Source organism: Octopus sinensis, linkage group LG22, assembly GCF_006345805.1.
Source record: "Octopus sinensis linkage group LG22, ASM634580v1, whole genome shotgun sequence".
Classification (NCBI taxonomy): domain Eukaryota; kingdom Metazoa; phylum Mollusca; class Cephalopoda; order Octopoda; family Octopodidae; genus Octopus; species Octopus sinensis.
The window spans coordinates 12244688-12263714 of NC_043018.1; the positions used below are offsets into that span (position 1 = coordinate 12244688).

Here is a 19027-nt window from a genome sequence, read left to right on the forward strand (position 1 = left end):
ACTTCTATGGAGCCATCCAAACATTGAAAAGAATTTATTTTATTCAGGCTCTGACTGCTAACTACTCCAGTGCATTTGCCACATACAAAGTCTTTGGTCATTGTCAGCCTACCTGCAATCACAGTACACTCATTTTACACCCATAATTCATACAGTGTACATTGTGCAGAGTTTCGACCGATTCCTTTTCTGCAGACTGACCACAACCATTTCTCTGATGGCAACAGTCTTGCCTTCCTTCCTCCTTACAAAATCTTGCTGTCAATTTTACTCTGAAGTGCTTCAATTATAAGTTTTGTTTCTAAGTCTTCCATTGACTTTGCTATACGTATATAAGGGATCTTATGAACAACCAATCTCAAACTCTTTTGCTATAGTTTGGAGAAATAACATAAACAGGAAGGGATTGAGAATCAATCCTTGATGAACACCACACATCTACACTAAATTCCTCATTAAACTTATTGCTAACTCTCACTTTGCTGACTACATCTCTATACATGGCTTGCGCTGTTCTTACAAACCATTCATCAATACCGAGTTCTCTTAAAGAACCAACAAACTACAGATCATATACTGTGCCAAAAGTCTCCTCAAGACCAACAAATGTTAGATATAAAGGCTTACACTTAGCTAAAAACTTCTCGGTTGTGCCCTGACCTGGCACAAAACCAAACTGCATCTTATCTAATCTGATTCTCTTCCTAATTCTGCTGATACATTTCCTGTTACTTTTACAATCAAATGAATCAGTTTGATATGTCTGTAGTTGGTTCTTTATAAAGCATCCTTAACTGCTGTAGTAGTAGTAGTTGACTGTTGATGGCTATACCAATCAGTTGGTAGGATACCTTTGTATAACTTGAGAGATTATGTGAGAGATTAGTTTGAGTCTTAATTGCCACATATCTTCAGGATCTCAATGGAATTGTAACTTTCTCCCATCTTCATATCTTTCACGGCCAGTTTGACCATACAACTGTCCACTCCAATAGCTGGTTCCCTCCATAAGCTACACTTGAAGTAGTTCCTCCTCTTCTCACATTTTCAAGCCTGAGATGACCAAAGTGGAATTTGATTTCAGAAGGCAAAGCGTCAGAACACAACAACACAAAGCATTTGTTTGATGCTCTAACAACTCTACTAACAACAACAACAACAGTAATAATAATAGTCTTTTGAGGGGAGAGGATTAGTTGATACCACTGACCCTAAGACTTGACTGGTATTTAATTTCATCTACCTTGGAGGAATGAAAAACAAAGATGGCTCTGGTAACATTTGAACTCAGAATGTAAAGAACTAGGAGAAATATAAGATATTTTTCAGTTACTCAAACAGTTGTGCAGACAATTACTAATATAGGATAAAGACCCCCCCCCCTCCGATCATGAATGACCTTGGAATTGCACCTAGAAAGTTACCCTCTGAAGCATAAGTTCGGGCAAGGTTGTTTATGGAAGACCAGCAGTCACCCATGCAATACCAGCCTCCCCTATCCGTGCCACCAATGTTATCCAAGGGAAAGGCAAAGGGGCGATACAGCTTGGCACCAGTGATGCCATAAGCTCATTTCTACAGATGAATAAACTGGAACAATTTGAAATATAATGTCTTGCTCAGAAATACAACACACAACCCGGTTCGGGAATTGAACTCACCACCTCATGATTGTGAGCCCAATGCTCTAATCATTGAGCCAGGTACAAGGTAAAAAAATCTATAGTGAGGTATTAGTTGGTTTAACAACCCCAGTGCTTGACTGTGACCTTGGAAAGATGAAAGACTAAGTGGTGGACCTAAGTTTGAACTCAGAACTTAAAGTGCTGGAACAGGTAGCGTGTAGGGCCTTTTCACTGATTCTGCCATTCCACCACCCACCACCCACCAATACAATAATACCAACCCACTCCCATCATCCTAATCCTAATAATCTTTTCTACTATGGACACAAGGCTTAAAATTTGGTGGGAGGGGAGGGGGGGCTACTCAATTACATTGACCCCAGTGTTTCACTGGTACTTATTTTATCGACCCTGAAAGGATGAAAAGCAAAGTCAACCTCAGTAGAATTTGAACTCAGACGAAATGCCGCCAAGCCTTTTGCTAGCCATGCTAATGATTCTGCCACCTGGCTGCCCGTGGTTATAACAACAACAACAGACGAAATCATGCGAGAGCATCGAATTCAAGGAGAAGAAAAAGGCAGTCGTTACCAGTGAACATATTCATGCGGTTTCATTTCGACTATACTTGGTACAACAGTGTGAAGCCACCACACACTGTCTCGTTGAATAAGTGTTACCTGCTGCTGATATTGGTGAAGAATTTCCAAATCTGAAAGTTATAATTGAAAAAAAAAAAAAATAAATAAATACCAAAGACATCATCATCATCATCATCATTCTTATATCCACTTTCTGCCACATTCAGTAATTTGGTGTAGATGAATGGCTTGTAACTGGACGATTTTAGCGAAGAATTAAGCATAAATGTAGTTCATCAGGGCTCAGTCGACAGTCCCCTCCTATTTATCATAGACCTACATACCATCACAGAAGAATTTGAAACTAGATGCCCTTGGGAACACCTATATGCTGATGACCAAGCTCTCATAGCTGAATCTAGAAGAAATTCTGGGCATGGAAGCCTTAGCAAAGGCTCTAGTCAGGAAGAAAGAAGAGAGGACTCTGATATCTTCAGGGAAATGGTTTTGTTCAATATGAATTCCATAAACTGTACCCAATGTAACCGAGAGAAATGCAAGAAATGCAGTGGAATCAAAGGAAGACTAGCAGAGAACTTAAAGCTTTGTATATTAAAGATGCACTGGGGTAGGATGTATTATGAACATACCAGAAATAGATGATTTTGAATTCTAGGGTGGCTCACTAGAAATATGCTGTGTCTAGAGGGAGTCATGTTGTCCTAATGCCTTATTACCGAACACACTCACCGGTTCAATTTCCACTCATTTATTATTTATAATTTTTCTTCCAAAATTTTTGTTGCTTTTGCAACTTTGTCAATGGACGTTGACTCTGTCCGTTATTGGAGCTGCATTCTTTTTTTGACTGTTTGTGTGCATGTGTGTTCTGCATATTCATGTTTGTGTGAGTGTGTGAGTGTGAACCACTGGCCCCTTGTGTATGCATGTTCGAGTGTGTTTATGTGTGTGGGTTTGTGTGACTGTACATATGTCTGTTATGTATGGATGTGTCTCCATGTGTCTCTGGTCATCTTTTTGTGTGTGTGTGCTTGTCTATCTACTTACCTATGTATCCATCTGTTTACCTACCTATATATTTGTATATAATTACCCAGTAATATCCAGAAAAGTAGGGGTTATTTCCAATTCCTGTTCCCATTACACTGTTTCGTGTCTGATACCATTCCCTGTTCAGTTCCCATTCCTATTCCAGATCTTATGTCAATATATGAATTTTAGAATCCGTTCGGTGTAATTAAGCCATTAAATATTTTATTAACCTTTATGGTAATAGTTTATTGCTAAAAATAGGTGTTACAAACTATTAATCCAATCAGTGGGCGAAGAAGGAATGACCCTATATTATTTTAACAAACTGAGTACAATAAATTAGACAAAGAGATAGATTTACAAATACATCGACAAATAGTCCGCATATTGCAGCTGGTGATGTCACATGTCGTAGCTGATGTGTAAACATGCGCTACAGCCCCGATCCCTAAGGGATCCATTATAGATTTTTATTGAAATCCAATTTGCTTATAATTCAACTGGATGTTAGGAACAAATAAATAACAAAATCGGATTTAATGTGGAAAATTATTTCAATAAACCAAATTTGAAACATATTGATATAATTTTAAAATCTCACAATATGTGACAGCAACAAGGAAGACCCTACAAAAGTAGAGAGACAGACAGTTATAGGACGTGACACACAGACACACAAATTTACAGATGTGCACACAGGTAATTATGAATTTAAAATGGTGTATAGTAGACATGTAGGCGCAGGAGTGGCTGTGTGGTAAGTAGCTTGCTTACCAACCACATGGTTCTGGGTTCAGTCCCACTGCGTGGCACCTTAGGCAAGTGTCTTCTACTATAGCCTCGGGAGTTAGGCATGGCATCCAACCATAGAAACCATACCAAAGCAGGCACTAGTGCATAATGCAGTCCTGTCAAACCATCCAATGCCTGCCAGCACAGAACGCAGACATTGATGATGACATATATATCAGTGTAATAACTGTACTAACCTTTACGATCCCCACGTGCCAAATTGCCAAAAGCTTCTCTCACTGAAGGTGTGATTCCAACCAAGATGGTCAAAGTGATGAGATCAGTTATTGCCAAAACATACCGCTCCTAAGAAAAAAAATTATATATGTATATATATGAGGTACTTTTGGTGAAGCATTTAAAGAGATTTGTGTATGGCTGGAACAATGCAAGAATTACAAGGTAAACTACAAAAGGAAAAGAAAGAAACATGATATAGTGATCAGGGCTCTGTGGTAAGTAGCTTGCTTACCAACAACATGGTTCCGGGTTCAGTCCCACTGCGTGGCACCTTGGGCAAGTGTCTTCAACTATAGCCTCGGGCCGACCAAAGCCTTGTGAGTGGATTTGGTAGACAGAAACTGAAAGAAGTCCCTCGTATGTGTGTGTGTGTGTATGTATATATGTATGTATATGTTTGTGTGTCTGTGTTTATCCCCCCAACCAATGCTGGTGTGTTTACGTCCCTGTAACTCAGCGGTTCGGCAAAAGAGATCGATAGAATAAGTAACAGGCTTACAAAAAATAAGTCCTGGGGTCGATTTGCTCGACTAAAGGCGTTGCTCCAGCATGGCCACAGTCAAATGACTGAAACAATTAAAAGAGTAGATATATGTGCTGAACATTAGCTCCCTCCCTCCCTCCCTCACATCAACATTACCTGGACAGGTGCACAGTGTACCCCAGGTCAGGTGTCAAAGTGATCACAGAGCAATGTGGAATGAAATATTTTGTTCAAGGACACAACGCCCCACCAGGAATTGAAACCCTGATGTCTCAGTTGGCACTGCAACACCCTAACCATCATATATACAGGGTGTCCCGAAAATAAGGCAGCCAAAGTTTTGGACTTTAATAACTATCAATAAATGTGATAAGATATGAAAATTATACATCATTATAGAAGCATAGTGTGTCTCCTTTTTGTTTCAGACTAAATATATTCAGATTTATAAATTAGATAATGGCTATAGAGTAAAACATAATCATAACCTTCCACAAAGGAGGTGAAAGTAAAACAGCTTTAGCAATAAAGGCTTAAGATTAACAGAACAACAGTCTGAAAAACTGTCAATAAATTTCAAGAGACGGGTTTCACTGGCGATTGAACTTGACGTAACTGAAAAACAAGTGCACAGATACCTCAGCTTATCAAAAGTAGCAGAGAAAAGATACGGTGATATCCTCATTATTCTGTCAGAAAACTGGCTACCACAGCAAAAAATAAGCTGAACACCAATGCACTGAGTGCTGAAGGAGGATCTTAAGACCTACTCCTACAAGATGATCTGTCGTCATGAGCTCACACAAGTTTATAAGGCCATGAGACTGGAAAGAAGTCATCTTATCTTGTGTCAGATAGCTGAAGGCATGATGTTCAACCTGGTGTTCACTGATGAAAAGAAATTTGACATCAAATGTCTTTTTTAGTGTATTTTTGGATCCATCAAATGTAGAGTTGAAAATCAATGTCAAAATCCAGTCATTTATGGTTTGGGCAGCTGTGACAGCCACTGGAAAGTCTCCCCTCATTTTTGTGCCCTGGGGTATTAAAATTAACACCCAGCAATACATTAATGACATTTTGGAAGCTGAACTATTTCCATGGACGAATGAGCATTTTCAAAGCACATCTTGGAGCCTCCAACAGGACTTGGCACCATCCCATAGCTCCAAACAGACACAGCACTGGATTCAGAAAAACATTCCATCGTTCATAGGCAAGGAGGTATGGCCCTCGAGAAGCCCTAATCTCAACCCATTGGATTTTTCTGTTTGTTCCATTTTGGGGATGAGGGTCTTGAGCACTCCTCATGTTTCCCTTGATACTCTGAAGGCAAAACTGTGCCAAGAATGGGCTTCAATTCTGCAAGAACAGCTGGATGCCACATGTGAGGCAATTGCAGCTGGAGTTAAAGCTGTGATTTGAAACCGAGGCAGTCGTATCAAATAAATGTGGTAGTGTGATAATTGGGTTTCTTTTACCATTGCTCAGACCTCAAATATAACAATATTTTGCTTTGGCTAATTGGAAAAAGGTGGTTGCCTTAATTTTGGGTGGGTGGGTAGGTAAGGAGAGAGAGAGAGAGAGTTTTAATTAAAAGTTTATTACAAGTTTTATTCAGTTGCTACACCTTATTCTCCCCATTCTGAAGTTCCATGCCTCCCACAAAATATCCTCCCTCACACAAGTGGAGCATATACCCTTGTTTGAGAAACACTGCAGAGTAGATGGAGACTGTACAGAAGCCCATCACATACAAGTACATCTGAGTAAATTGATGCATACAAGGGAGTTAACTACCTAAGAGACATAACTCTTAGTATTGGGCTGTCCGGAAAGTTCGTGCCAATTTATAGTAGCTTACCTTCCAACTTATTTTAGAACATGGTTGAGTCCATAAAATAGGATTTGACTACACCTCCATTTAGAGCACAGTTTAAGCTATCTTTTCATGGAAGAAGGTTTATGTTCCTACAACCTGTGCTAATTTTGTAACCCTTTAAAATGGAAGATAAGAAAGTTCATTTTCGGCACTTGATGCTTTGGGAACCAGACAAAAATTGCTGCAGCTTGGCTGGGATGTGTTACCCCACCCTCCATATTCACCAGATATTGCTCCTTCGGATTTCCACTTATTCAGGTCTCTGCAGAATAGTCTTAATGGTAAAAATTTCAATTCCTTGGATGACGTAAAAAGATACCTTGATAAATTCTTTGCCATGAAACCACCTCAATTCTGGGAAGAGGGTATTTTCAAGTTAAAGGAAAGATGGAGATGCATTGTGCAACAAAACGGTTCATATTTGGTTGATTAAAAAGGTAATGGCAAGTATTTATTGACCTTTTTCTTTCCTTTAAAAATCGGCACAAACTTTCCGGACAACCTCATAGTTCATAAAATGAGCAGTAGACCAAGAACAGCGGTTAACATAATCAATGAATACCATTGAAGGTAGTGCCATACATGACTACTGTCTAAATATTGAAACCAGTAAGAGAATAATGGAATAAAAGAATACTTACTTTAAATGCTTGATCCATTTCAAGAAATTTAGTCTCAGTCCGTTTTTGCATCAGACCCAAACAGAAAGCCACAAAGTTCAAATCATGCCTCAATGAACGAACGATTTCCCTAAATAGAGCCCTTAATGCTCTTAGGTAGTCTTCTTTATTAACCAAAAGGTCCTGGAAGATTTCAGCAAGGATCTGGTAGGTGAGATATGCAAAAGACGTTAGGAATATTAGATGAGGAGGAGAAAAAAGAAACAGTGGTATTGGTAATAAAGATGATGATGATGATACTGGTGTTGCTAATGGAAATTGTGGTGATGATGTTGGCTAGGGTGATGCTAATATTGACTACAGTGGTGACAGTAATGGTGCTGTTGGCTGTGATGGTAATGGTGATGGTGGTGATCATGAAGAAGATAATAGTAAAGGCCATGGATGAGTTGGGTGTTCAGCTGAGGTCAAACTTGATCAGGCAAACACATCCCATCTTTCTACAGATCAGGGACTATTGTTGTTCTTTTGGAAGTAATTACAGGTGTCGTTTAATGTAGGTATGGCAACTATTTGATTCAGGCTAAGCAAATGCAGAAGCTCCTGTTGGCAGCGTTAGCAATGATGATGATGATGATGATGATGATGATGATGATGATGATGATGATGATGTTAAAATCAGCCCTGACTGAGCAGACAGAGTCTTGGGTATTGCAACCTTATTTCACCCCCCCCCTACCTCAGACACAATGCAACCAGCATGGAATACAGACTGATGATGATGATGATACTTACTCTAGCAGATGTTTCTGGAGAACTTTGACAAATGACACCAAGTAAAGCCATGTTGTTAGGGTTACGAGCACTGGACAACTCATTGTAGATGGTCTGCGTTAATATCATTCGTAAATTTTCAGAGTTTTGTGAAAGAAGTTCTCTGTAATTATATTTTTAAAAAAAAATTATAATAATTGTTTCAAACATTGGCACAGAATTAGGGAGTGATTACAGTCAGGTAAATTAACCCCAGTGTATTTTATCCCTATGTTACAGGTCTGTAGTTCCACCTCCTCCTTTCTCAAGTAGGGTGTCCCTAAAATTCCGACCATTTAAAGGATCTTTAAGCTTCCAAATCCTTCTTTCCCAGATTGGTCTGTTTCTTGGAATCGTTCTTGCCTGAAGTCTTAAGTCACTAATAACTCATCTATGCTGGGGAAACATTATTCACCAGAGATCTTTGCATTGAAGTGCAACCATGTATCAGCACATCACTGTTTCCATCATTTGTTGGTGGTTCCCTACTTCTGGCAGATGATACCTTGGCACCACTCTAGCAGCAACCCTCCAATTCATGGCTCTGTTTGGGTAGTTATTGCTGGTGAAGGTTTAACGAGGTCAGAGTGCAAATCCTATCTCAACTTCCTTTAGTCAGCTTTTATGACACAGAGGTATCATTGGATCTATTCTTTGACATGCCAATCCCCACACAGCACTAGAGCAACATGAAATGGAGTGCTTTATTCAAGAACACAACACACCACCCCAGTCCAGGAATCAAACCCATGATCTAGCTAAATCATGAGTGCAACACTAACCACTAGTCCACACATTTTATCCACTCAGACATGTAATGGGTAACGGACTGAATTAAGCACAAATTAAAAAAAAAATTGAAATAAATTATTTTCATTTTTGCCACAGAAATTCTCATAAATCAGAAGCTCAAAAAGTGAGGACTTCTCCAGAAATTGTTTTAGATTTTACCAAATTCCTTTAAAATCATAAAATTAAAAAGAATTGAAAAACACTGGCAACTGGAGCCTCTACTTGGTCTCTCAACTTGTAAATAGCAGTCAAGTCTCCCTCAAACCAGACCCAAAGGGCCTGTTGGATAATGTGTTCTTGGGTTTCCTTCATGTAGGAAAAAAGGCAAGTCATGGATGGAATATCTCTGAAAGGTCTATAAGTGGGCTCAATCAGAAGTGTCTTAGGGATGTGCCACAAGAACTCATAACAGATATAATCAGGGAATGAGTTAATGAAAAGAAAAAGGAAAGAAAGAAAAAAAAAACTCTTACCGCAGACTTGAAAGGTAATGGTTAATTAGAGGTTTAGTTTTCAGTCGAATTTTTGTTAGTTGAACAATGGTCTCCACATCCATGGAAGATGATTGGTCACAATTGAGGCAGACAGAAAGCAGAAGGTCTTGAGCCGATCGAGACAACTGTAATGGGAGAGAGAAAGTGTAAAAATAGCTTTTAGTCATATTTCACAAAGGATGACAGATTAATTTACAAACTGTTTAAGTTTAGCAAAACCTTTTGGATTCCATCAAGAGTTATGTCAAAACTCTTGATGGAATCCCATCTCTTGTCTCCTGGGGCTTAGTTTTGTCTTTTTCACAGGAACAACAAACCAGATGTGACAACTCTCATAACAGAAAGCTGTTGCCATATTTTTCTTTACCATTCCAGCCACTCTGAAGAGTGCTGTCTTAGATTAATCATCTGATTATTAAGTATACTGATTGGTAAGATCAGTTGAAATGGATCTGGAATATTATATGTTTTAATTTAGCCTCTTCCAGCAATCAGCACTTCTTTATACATCTGACCTCATCCATCCACGTGACAATTCCAGTACAATCTTGCCTGCACACCACATAAGATGCTTCTTATATCCAATTTTTATCAACATATTTGTGCTTTGTCATGTATGCATGCTGACATTTTAATCTAGCAAAGCAGGCTAGTTTCATTTCTTTCCAGTCTTTGCATTCACAACCCCAGTTTCACTACCATGTAGCACTGCTGTTCAAACATAGGCATTGTACAATCTGACTTTCACTATTAGAGGCCTTTTGATACTAACAGTGGTAACAGTTCCCTGAGCATTCTCCAACCAGTCCTTAGTCTAGCAAATATAAGTTCAGTGCACCCCAACCACCCACTGCTAATTACATCACCTACTCAACAGAGCTACTTCCCAAGTGTTTTCAACTGCATCTATGCCTCCACCAAAAAGCCTACTTTCACCATTAATCTTTCTCGGATTCCCCTGCATCTCTTATGCGTCCATAGTTTGCACTGAGTATAACATATGGAATTTCTACCAAATCGCGGTTTCAATTCCCAGACTGGGCGCTGTGTGCGTTTATTGAGCAAAAACACCTAAAAGCTCCATGAGGCTCCGGCAGGGTGGGTGGGTGGCGACCCCTGTTGTACTCTTTTGCCTCAACTTTCTCTCACTCTTTCTTCCTGTTTCTTGAGTAATGCTGCGCCCCGGCCAGCTGGGGGGGGGGGGGGGACATATGCCACAGAAACCGGGCCTATGAGCCTGGCTAGGCTTGAAAAGGGTGCAAAGAACAGCAAGTTATCCTCAAACTAGGGACCTGGTCTTTAATACTTGCTCTGAAGTGTCGGGTGGGGGTGTTCAGCTAGCTGAGGGAGTAAGTGAAAATTCACACAACCAACCTTTGGATTTTGTAGCCACATTTCTAGACGCTGTGCTGCAGTAAGACGGATCTCCCCAGAACCACAAGTGACTGTCATCAGCCGGATTAAGTTGCGTGTTGAACCATCCATTGGCTGACGTTTGTTCAGTTGTTCTCTCACAATTTCAAGGACATCTGATTCTATCATCTCTTGCTGATAAACGTATCTAAGGTAAAAAGCAAAGAAGTTAGAAAATTGAAAGTAAAAAAACTATATCCCAGGGGAACTAATCACAGTCTGCATCAACGAAAAATTTAGTAAAATTTTGCAAATTTGAACATGTTTGTATGTGATGGGCAGACAAGAGTTTTAAGATAAGCCTTTCATCAAAGACAGAAAAGACAGATTTTCTCTCCAAACAAAAGATTAGCTGGAATTTTCAATGCTCACATTCTGTCTCAGTATATAAACTTAACCAAATTTGAAAACTTTGGAAATATCTATGAGAATGTCTTCATCTGTACTACTCATGAGTAATTGACAGATAATTTGCCATTTAATGAAAAGAATACACAAAATGTAGAAATATAACTGCATTTTAAACTATCTGAGACGTCTTGCATTCAAACTTCACTAACGACCCTAAACAGAGATGAAACCTTGACATTAGAGTCTAAATTGAAAATAGAATGCACACAAATGAACACCATGACAAGATCAAAGATCAAGATGAAAATCACACACATCAATAGCCTTAATAAGGTTAAATACTACCACAACAAGGTCAAAGTTTAATGTCTTACTAAAGTTGAAACCAATCATATTTCTCACCTGGGAGTTATTGGAGAGTTATCAGCATCCCAAAAGCCAGATTTGAAGCTGTCACTATCAATGCTTTTGTCTTCTTCTTCACACACACTCAATGATGGACTTGCTGAGGAGGGGGGAAACATTAATAGATTGCTTAATTATTAATTCACATTTGTTTCATGATAATTTATGGTATTGTGCTGTTGTTTCTGACGAAAAATTGCATCAGATTTATTCTGCATTATTTTACTTTTAAAATTAAGAAATACAAGGAAATACAAAATAAAAAAAAAACAGAATTAAAGGGGAAATTATGAAACATTAAAAACAATGCTTAAATGCCTCAGGTAAGAACAAGATTACAACTTTGTGTGACCATCACTGATATAAAAGTGCTGTAGCATGGTCTTAAACCTGATAGCTAAAATAAAGCGAAGAACTAATTAACTTCACTTTTACTGAGGAGAAATACTTCAATATTTAAATTAACACTACATATTGATCTGTTTGATCTTCCTTCATTGTCAAATGAGTGATTTAATCTGTCACCCGGTCATCAGGTCCTTGGGTGCAAGCATTTGAAAATACCTTTCTCTCCTCAACCAGATTTACAGGCCCTGAGGAAGGGCTGGGGGCACTGCCCTTCCTCCTGTTAAAGTTGAAGAAAAAGGTTTTAAATTCTTGAATGCTTCAAACAAGATTCTTAGATGTTACAGACAAGACTCAAACAAGGAACCAAGTATATAATAACAATCCAAGGATTGTTATTATTACTACTACTACACACACATATATATATATATATATATATATATATATATACACACACACACACGACAGGTTTCTTTCAGTTTCTGTCTCCTAAATGCACTCACACAGCTGTGGTTAGCCGAGACCTACAGAAGATGCTTGGCCAAGGTGCCACTCAATGGTACTCCAGAACCATGTGGTTGGGAAGCAAACTTCATACCACTCAGCCATGCCTGACCATTCTAAAGTCCCCTAAAATTAATCATTTTTTTTTATCTTTGATGCTTACTACGAAGTCAACTTGATATTTTTTTTTGTTTGTAAAGTAACTTACAACTTCCAGATTGTTCTCCAGATTTTGAACCTTCAATGTTTGACAATAATCTGTTTTTTGTGGGAGTCTTTGTGTTAAACGCTGTGAGTATATTATCAACAAATATTTTGCACTCTTCTCTGTCCACCCAGTTATGTTCACCGAGGGAGTCTTCCACATAAACCTGAACAGGGAGAAAAAAAAATAAAAATAAATTTAGTGAAAAATGAGTAAATCTGAGAAGTTAAGATTTTCTTTTAAAGATTTTTTTTTTTTCCGTTTTTGATAAAATGCTATTTGAGTAGTATAGTCTGAGCATTTAGAAAATGTGATGTGCCTCAACTGGTGTAGATAAACCACTATTTTATTTAGAGAGAAAAACAAAGCATGGAAAAAAATAGAAGTTACGATTTTCAGACAGAAGGATTTCATTTTTGACACTGTTTGTGAAGGGTCAAAATGAAACTAACTAGGCACATGATAGCCTCTATCTGTACCCTTGACTTGCTAGAAATAGCAATCAAATCTTCTTCAAATCACACCCTAACATTTTAAAAAATGAAGGACTCATTGGGCAATGAAGTCGTAGACATGAAAATACTAAATGACCACAGCTGAGTGTCTTTGATCCTAAGTCTGCATGGCCAGGACTCAGCAACAACAATAACTGATTGGCAATTGACATCGTGAGTCTAGACATTCATCACTAAAGCTTGATAAAACAGTAGTGAAATGCAGCTGACCAATGTCAGCTATTTTCTGCCAATGTCCCGGTCAACAATAATTTGGTGTATTCGTCTGGACATAGTGAGGTGAAAAATCAATGCTACAGAATGAACCATTGAGGCTTTAGCCGGAAGGCCGACACATCATCATCATTGGTCAAAGGTTAGCATATCATAAACTCATCAAGTTATATCACTACCATTATAGGAGTGGTCTTCACCTCACCAAACTGTATGTCATCAATGTTGTGGGAGGTCAGTACTTCACTGACCCACCCAGCAGCAGCAGTCACCACCGCCACCACCAAACAGTTGTTTCAAGACAATTTAGTTGATTATATTGACACCAGTGCTTTGTTAAGATTTTATAAACCGTCAGAGGTTTACGAAGGCAAAGCTGACCTGAGTGGAACTGAAATTCAGAATACAGAGAGACATTACCAAATTTTAGAAGATATCTTCTCAGAAGCTCTCTACCAATGCTGCCACCATTATACTATCTGCTTTTCCATGCTGGGATGGATAGATAAGTGTGCAATACAACGTATTGTCACCCCTCTCGACTGAGCTACCAAGGGAGACATGACATGCTAGAAATAGCAGCTAAATCTCCTCTAAAAATTACAGCTTAACATCTTTAAAAAAAAAGGGATACTGGGGTAACATAATTCAAGGTATACTACAGCTGAAAAGAAATTGAGATAACCATGGCTGGAATAGATTTTGAGCACCAGTCCATTTGGTCAGGGAATAACAAAAGGACTAAACAACAATAATTCCTTTTCCTCTCAATTTTGTAGAATCTTATCTGGATAATCCAACATCCTCAGTGATTTGACCCAACCACTGCCATAAGTTAAAAAGACTGCCAAAAAATAAATGTTCACAGTCGGAATGTCGGGCCCACTTTACCTTGACAAAATCATCTGGCCAGTTGTCATCTTCGCTGTAAGCTGCCATCAAAATATTACATGCAAGAACTGAAACCAACGGATTGCCTTTTGCTTTGAAATTGATGGACACATCACGCTTTAACAAACTGCAGAAAGCCTGAAGATATAAATAAATACAAAAATGAACGTGTAATTTTTCTTTGGGTGTTTTTTTTCTTTGTTTTTGAAGAAAAAAATTGAAGAGAAAAATACAGAAGACTTTCAACTAAATTCCATCATTCTGTTAACTCACCTCTGTCACAAGTTCACTGAGAAAGATACTTGGTTTTGCTCTGACCAGGAATATTAAGCTGAGGTAGAGGCATGGATCTGGTTTGGATCGGTTAGCACGGAGAGATTTAACTGCACCACAGAGTAGTCCATCCACCCTCTCCATATCACTATCAAAAGCATCTTGAACTTCTGTGAGAAAGTCAGCAGCATCCACTGAAACCAAAGATGAATGTTACAAAGAATTAAATTAGGCCAAAAGGTTGGTCATAACTACTGCTTGTCACCATCAGCGTCTTCATCGTTTTCTACAGAAATTTTCAGCTCACAGCTAGCATCACCATACAGGAGCCTCTATATAGGCACTCAACATACTAGAAACAACAACTAAATCTCCCTCAGCACAAACTTTACTATCTATATCTATAAAATTCACTGTGTGTGTGTGAGTGTTTCTTCTATGCATGGCCAAACTGCTGGATCAATCTGTACCAAATTTGGCATGAAGGTTTTTCATTACATGACAACACACGTCTTCAATCACTCTCTCTCTCTCTCACATACACACACCCGTACAAAAAAAGATGTAGGTATATGTATTTATGTATGTACATGTATATGAAAGATAGTGTGTGAGAGAGAGAGTGTGTGCCACTTACACATACATGCAATAAATATACATGACAACACACTTCCATTTCATATACATAAACATACATCTTTCACATCAAAGCAAATGTCGCCTTCCAAACAGCGTAAAGAAATAAAATACTTTTACGGAAATTCACGAACAATCATATGATCCCATATGATCGAGTTTGGCAACTTACACTGTTTGTGACAAAAGAATACCCCCTCCATAAAGGTCTAAAGGTCGTACATGTACATATTAGACATTGGAAAGGGTTACAGGCGATATCACGCACCCTACACGAGCCAAGCTAACTTAATTTCTCTTGCAAAAGAGAGGGTGGCATTTTCCTCTCTTTTTCAACATTTAATTACAAGAGAGAATATGGTGTTACCAAAAATGTTAAAACTTTACTGACTTCATCGATCTGTCACTGAACCAGGATTTTAATTTCATTTGATACACACTTTCCTATCATTTGTATGGATAATTGCAACAGCAACACATGTTACCCCGTGGTGGGATGGTACCAAGTGTCAATGATCTCAAAATGCATGTTTCAAAACATTGCACAAAACTTTAGCAACAGTCAACTGCTCCATGAGAGAGCCATCTTAGCTCCATGTAATGATGCTGTCAACAAAATCAGTTGGGATCTCTTGCAGCTGTTGACAGGACAAAGAACAGAATTTCAAATCCATCGACATTGTCATTGAGCAGGACCAAGCTGTAGCTTTTCCAACTGAGTTCCTGAACTCTTTACAGCCATCTGGGATGCCACCACACAACACTTAAAAAGGGGGGCCCCAATCATGCTGCTCAGGAACTTGGATCCACCTTGTCTGTGCAATGGCACCAGACTGGTGGCGAAAGCAATGCAACCCCATATCCTAGAAACAGCAATTATCACCGGAAAATCTAAGGGTGAGGATGTCTTCATTCCACGGATCCCGTTAATCCCATCTGACCTCCCCTTTGAATTTAAACAGCTCCAGTTCCCAATGAAACTAAGTTTTGCTATGTTGATAAACAAATCTCAAGGTTGTTGGACTTAACCTTGTTTCTCCTTGCTTCTCTCATGGGCAATTATATGTAGGATATTCACGAGTTGGAAGTCCCAAAACACTTTTTAGTTGGACCCCAATTACAGGACACACTGAAAACATTGTATATTTAGAAGTTCTACAAAACTAAACTGTGATTTCAGGATTTGTTTTAATAACTGTTTCTACCCATGTCATCTGATAGAATTTATTCTGAAAATATATTTTTTGATCAGAATAAATATATTTATTTCATTTAACATTCTTTCAACTTCTGAGCAATGCATGGAAGATGGACGTTAAACAACGCTGATGATGACAATGAAAGAGGAAAAGGAAATGTCTAAAAGGTACTGACCTTCAATGGCAGATTCTTCATATAATGGCACTTGGACAATGGAAGAAGTTTTTTTATCCAAATCTGAAGGGCGTCCAAGAGGTGTGAAAGTAGCACCAAGGAGTTTTGGTTTTTTAGCCAGGCTAACTGGCACCGCTGGACCAGGTTCACGCTTCCGGTCTGGATTTGACAAGCTTGATTTCTTTCCAGCACTGCTGGAACACACCCTGAGCTCAGTTTCCGATGAAGACTTGCTCTGCTTACCTAAAGCTATGAAATCTCCTGGTGGAGGGAGGGCTGCAAATAGATAAATAAAATGTTTGTCATTTAATAAACAATGATATTTTGTAAAAGAATGTCATATATATATATATAATATATGGTTTTCAATGTCTGTGTATGCAACATAACCTGTATTATTGTGATCACCTTGGGAAAGAATTTTTCTTAGATAACACTAATTGGCTGATAACATGCAGAAAATATAGTAATATACAGAACTTAAGCATTTCCCACATCTCTTCTCTCTACCTACCCCTTACCCCAAGAACCATTCTTCCTCAATACATATTACTTTTTAGCACCCCCTCATGCATGCATTCATATATGTATGTATGTATATATATATATATATATATATATATATATATATATATGTATACACACACACACACACATACATACACATGAGGGGGGGGTGCTGAAAAGTTCATGGCTTTAGAGGTATCGTGAAAGACCTGGCTGGAGGCAGAACCTTCCAAGTTCTTTAACAGGGCTTAGAAAAACTGAAAGACCACTGCAATAAGTGTGTGGATCCGAAAGAATTTGTTGAATAAAATCAACAGATTTTCAGATATATAATAAGACATTAAAAGGATTTGAAAAAGAAAAGTAAATATTGTTTCTAAGGGGGTAACACAGTATATCTGTAATAATAATATTAATAATTGAATTAAACACTGAAAAAAATCTGAACGAATTGTCATGAGGATTAGAAGAAAAAAGAAGCAATCTAAAACCACCACAGGAGTAGAATAGAGAAGCCAGTCTAAACTATTTAAAATTTATATGGAAAATTTTATATGAAGAATACATAAGCCTCCTCTCTCACACACACACACTGTTTCTCACCCCCTATCAACACATACACACGTCCATTTCCTCTGTCATTTTATGCTGCCTTTAAAGAAAATGTACATTTCCAGCCTCAAAAATAAATTTAAAAATTTTACGAAATTTACCTAACGCTGTATTTTAATTTATGACTTTTCCGTGGTTATATCGAAGGACTGCCATCGCTGGCAATCTTTCTGTGGGGGACAGAGACCGTAAAATATTAAAAGTAGGAATTAGAATAGCAAAAGACGAAAGAAAATAGAAAACCCTGTTCTTTCATTCATATATCAAGGCGCGCGCATGCATCGCACTTGCCGTGCAATGTGTAATATTAAATATAAAAATGCATGTCAACTTCCACAGCAATACAAAATCACATGTGGACTCATGTTTACATGTATAACTATAAATATGGAAGTAATAACTGCAAGTATCAATAAAGCAGAATGAAAGAGTCCCCTCGAATATTCTGCGATAAAGTTGATGATAAGATTTTAACATTCGGAGCTTGAGACATTCGTTGTCATAAAAAGAAGAGCTTTTTGAAGCTTACAAGTTGAAATGTCTGCAATATGCGACCCTAACACTTTGGTTTATGAACGATAGTTTGACACCCATTAAATGTTGGGAACTCATTAGGATAGGGACGGAGGGGGGGGAGGGAATAGTGGAAACCACAGAAACGAATAAAGTTATGTGTGTATATATTGCAGATTTCAAGATAAGTGTCGCAGAAAAACAAACGGAATGAAGAATTTCGGGAGAATACCTTTGCTTTTGCCCCTTTTGCCGCTGCCGGGCTTCATTGTCTGTTATTAAAGTTATTTTCACAAGAAGAAACAAAAAAACTACTTGCTATATATGTATAATATATATATATATATATATACGGAGGGAGAAAGAGAGAAGGAAAGAGATTAAATAATTAATGCTGCATCAACAATTCTGTGTTTAAGGAAGAAATCGATTTTTCCGACTTTTGAAACATTTTCCAGAATTGGATCAAATGAGAAATAAGAGTTTCCTTCTAAGGGACATAACTCTTGTCACGGCTAAACACCGGTGAAGCACCAAAATAGTTGAACACCAAAATCTAATGTCGGAATTTAATTTCAGTATTTGGAAATAATTTAATTGTTGCTCTTGTTTAGCCGGAAGTTAAAGTAAACGTTAACCATTTTGGGCGTAACTTCGGTATACGTACCGGAAGTACCAGATACATTTCAAGAAAGTGTTTTTTTTTTTATATATATGGAGGGGTTAGGGTTAGGGTTAGGATTAGGGGCGGGAGAAAAGGGTTTCTGTTATCTTCAGAAGTGTAAACAAAGGCACTTCCGGTACAAAGGTACCTATACCGAAGGATTGAACAAGCTATGATCAAAAACGTTCTGTCCGTGACTTTCTATTTACCCCCGTATGAAGTCTATA

At 38.2% G+C, this 19027-nt stretch overlaps 1 protein-coding gene across 2 annotated transcripts in view; it reads right to left on the bottom strand.

Annotated features, from left to right (window-relative positions):
- Window positions 1-18557, bottom strand: part of LOC115223180 (integrator complex subunit 1) — a 71450-nt gene extending 52893 nt beyond the window's left edge. Inside the window, exons 1-12 of one of the 2 annotated variants that reach the window (XM_029793625.2) lie at window positions 18369-18553; window positions 16505-16780; window positions 14495-14688; window positions 14222-14359; window positions 12606-12768; window positions 11543-11645; window positions 10751-10937; window positions 9356-9501; window positions 8073-8214; window positions 7299-7481; window positions 4249-4357; window positions 2217-2337 (exon numbers count right to left, since the gene is read on the bottom strand). In XM_029793625.2, coding sequence (XP_029649485.1) covers window positions 2217-2337; window positions 4249-4357; window positions 7299-7481; window positions 8073-8214; window positions 9356-9501; window positions 10751-10937; window positions 11543-11645; window positions 12606-12768; window positions 14222-14359; window positions 14495-14688; window positions 16505-16780; window positions 18369-18405 — 1799 coding nt within the window. In that variant the 5' untranslated portion in view covers window positions 18406-18553. Of the gene's footprint in view, window positions 1-2216; window positions 2338-4248; window positions 4358-7298; window positions 7482-8072; window positions 8215-9355; window positions 9502-10750; window positions 10938-11542; window positions 11646-12605; window positions 12769-14221; window positions 14360-14494; window positions 14689-16504; window positions 16781-18368 lie in introns of both variants that reach the window. The other variant, XM_036512117.1, reaches the window with a different exon arrangement.
- Window positions 18558-19027: the final 470 nt, after the last annotated feature.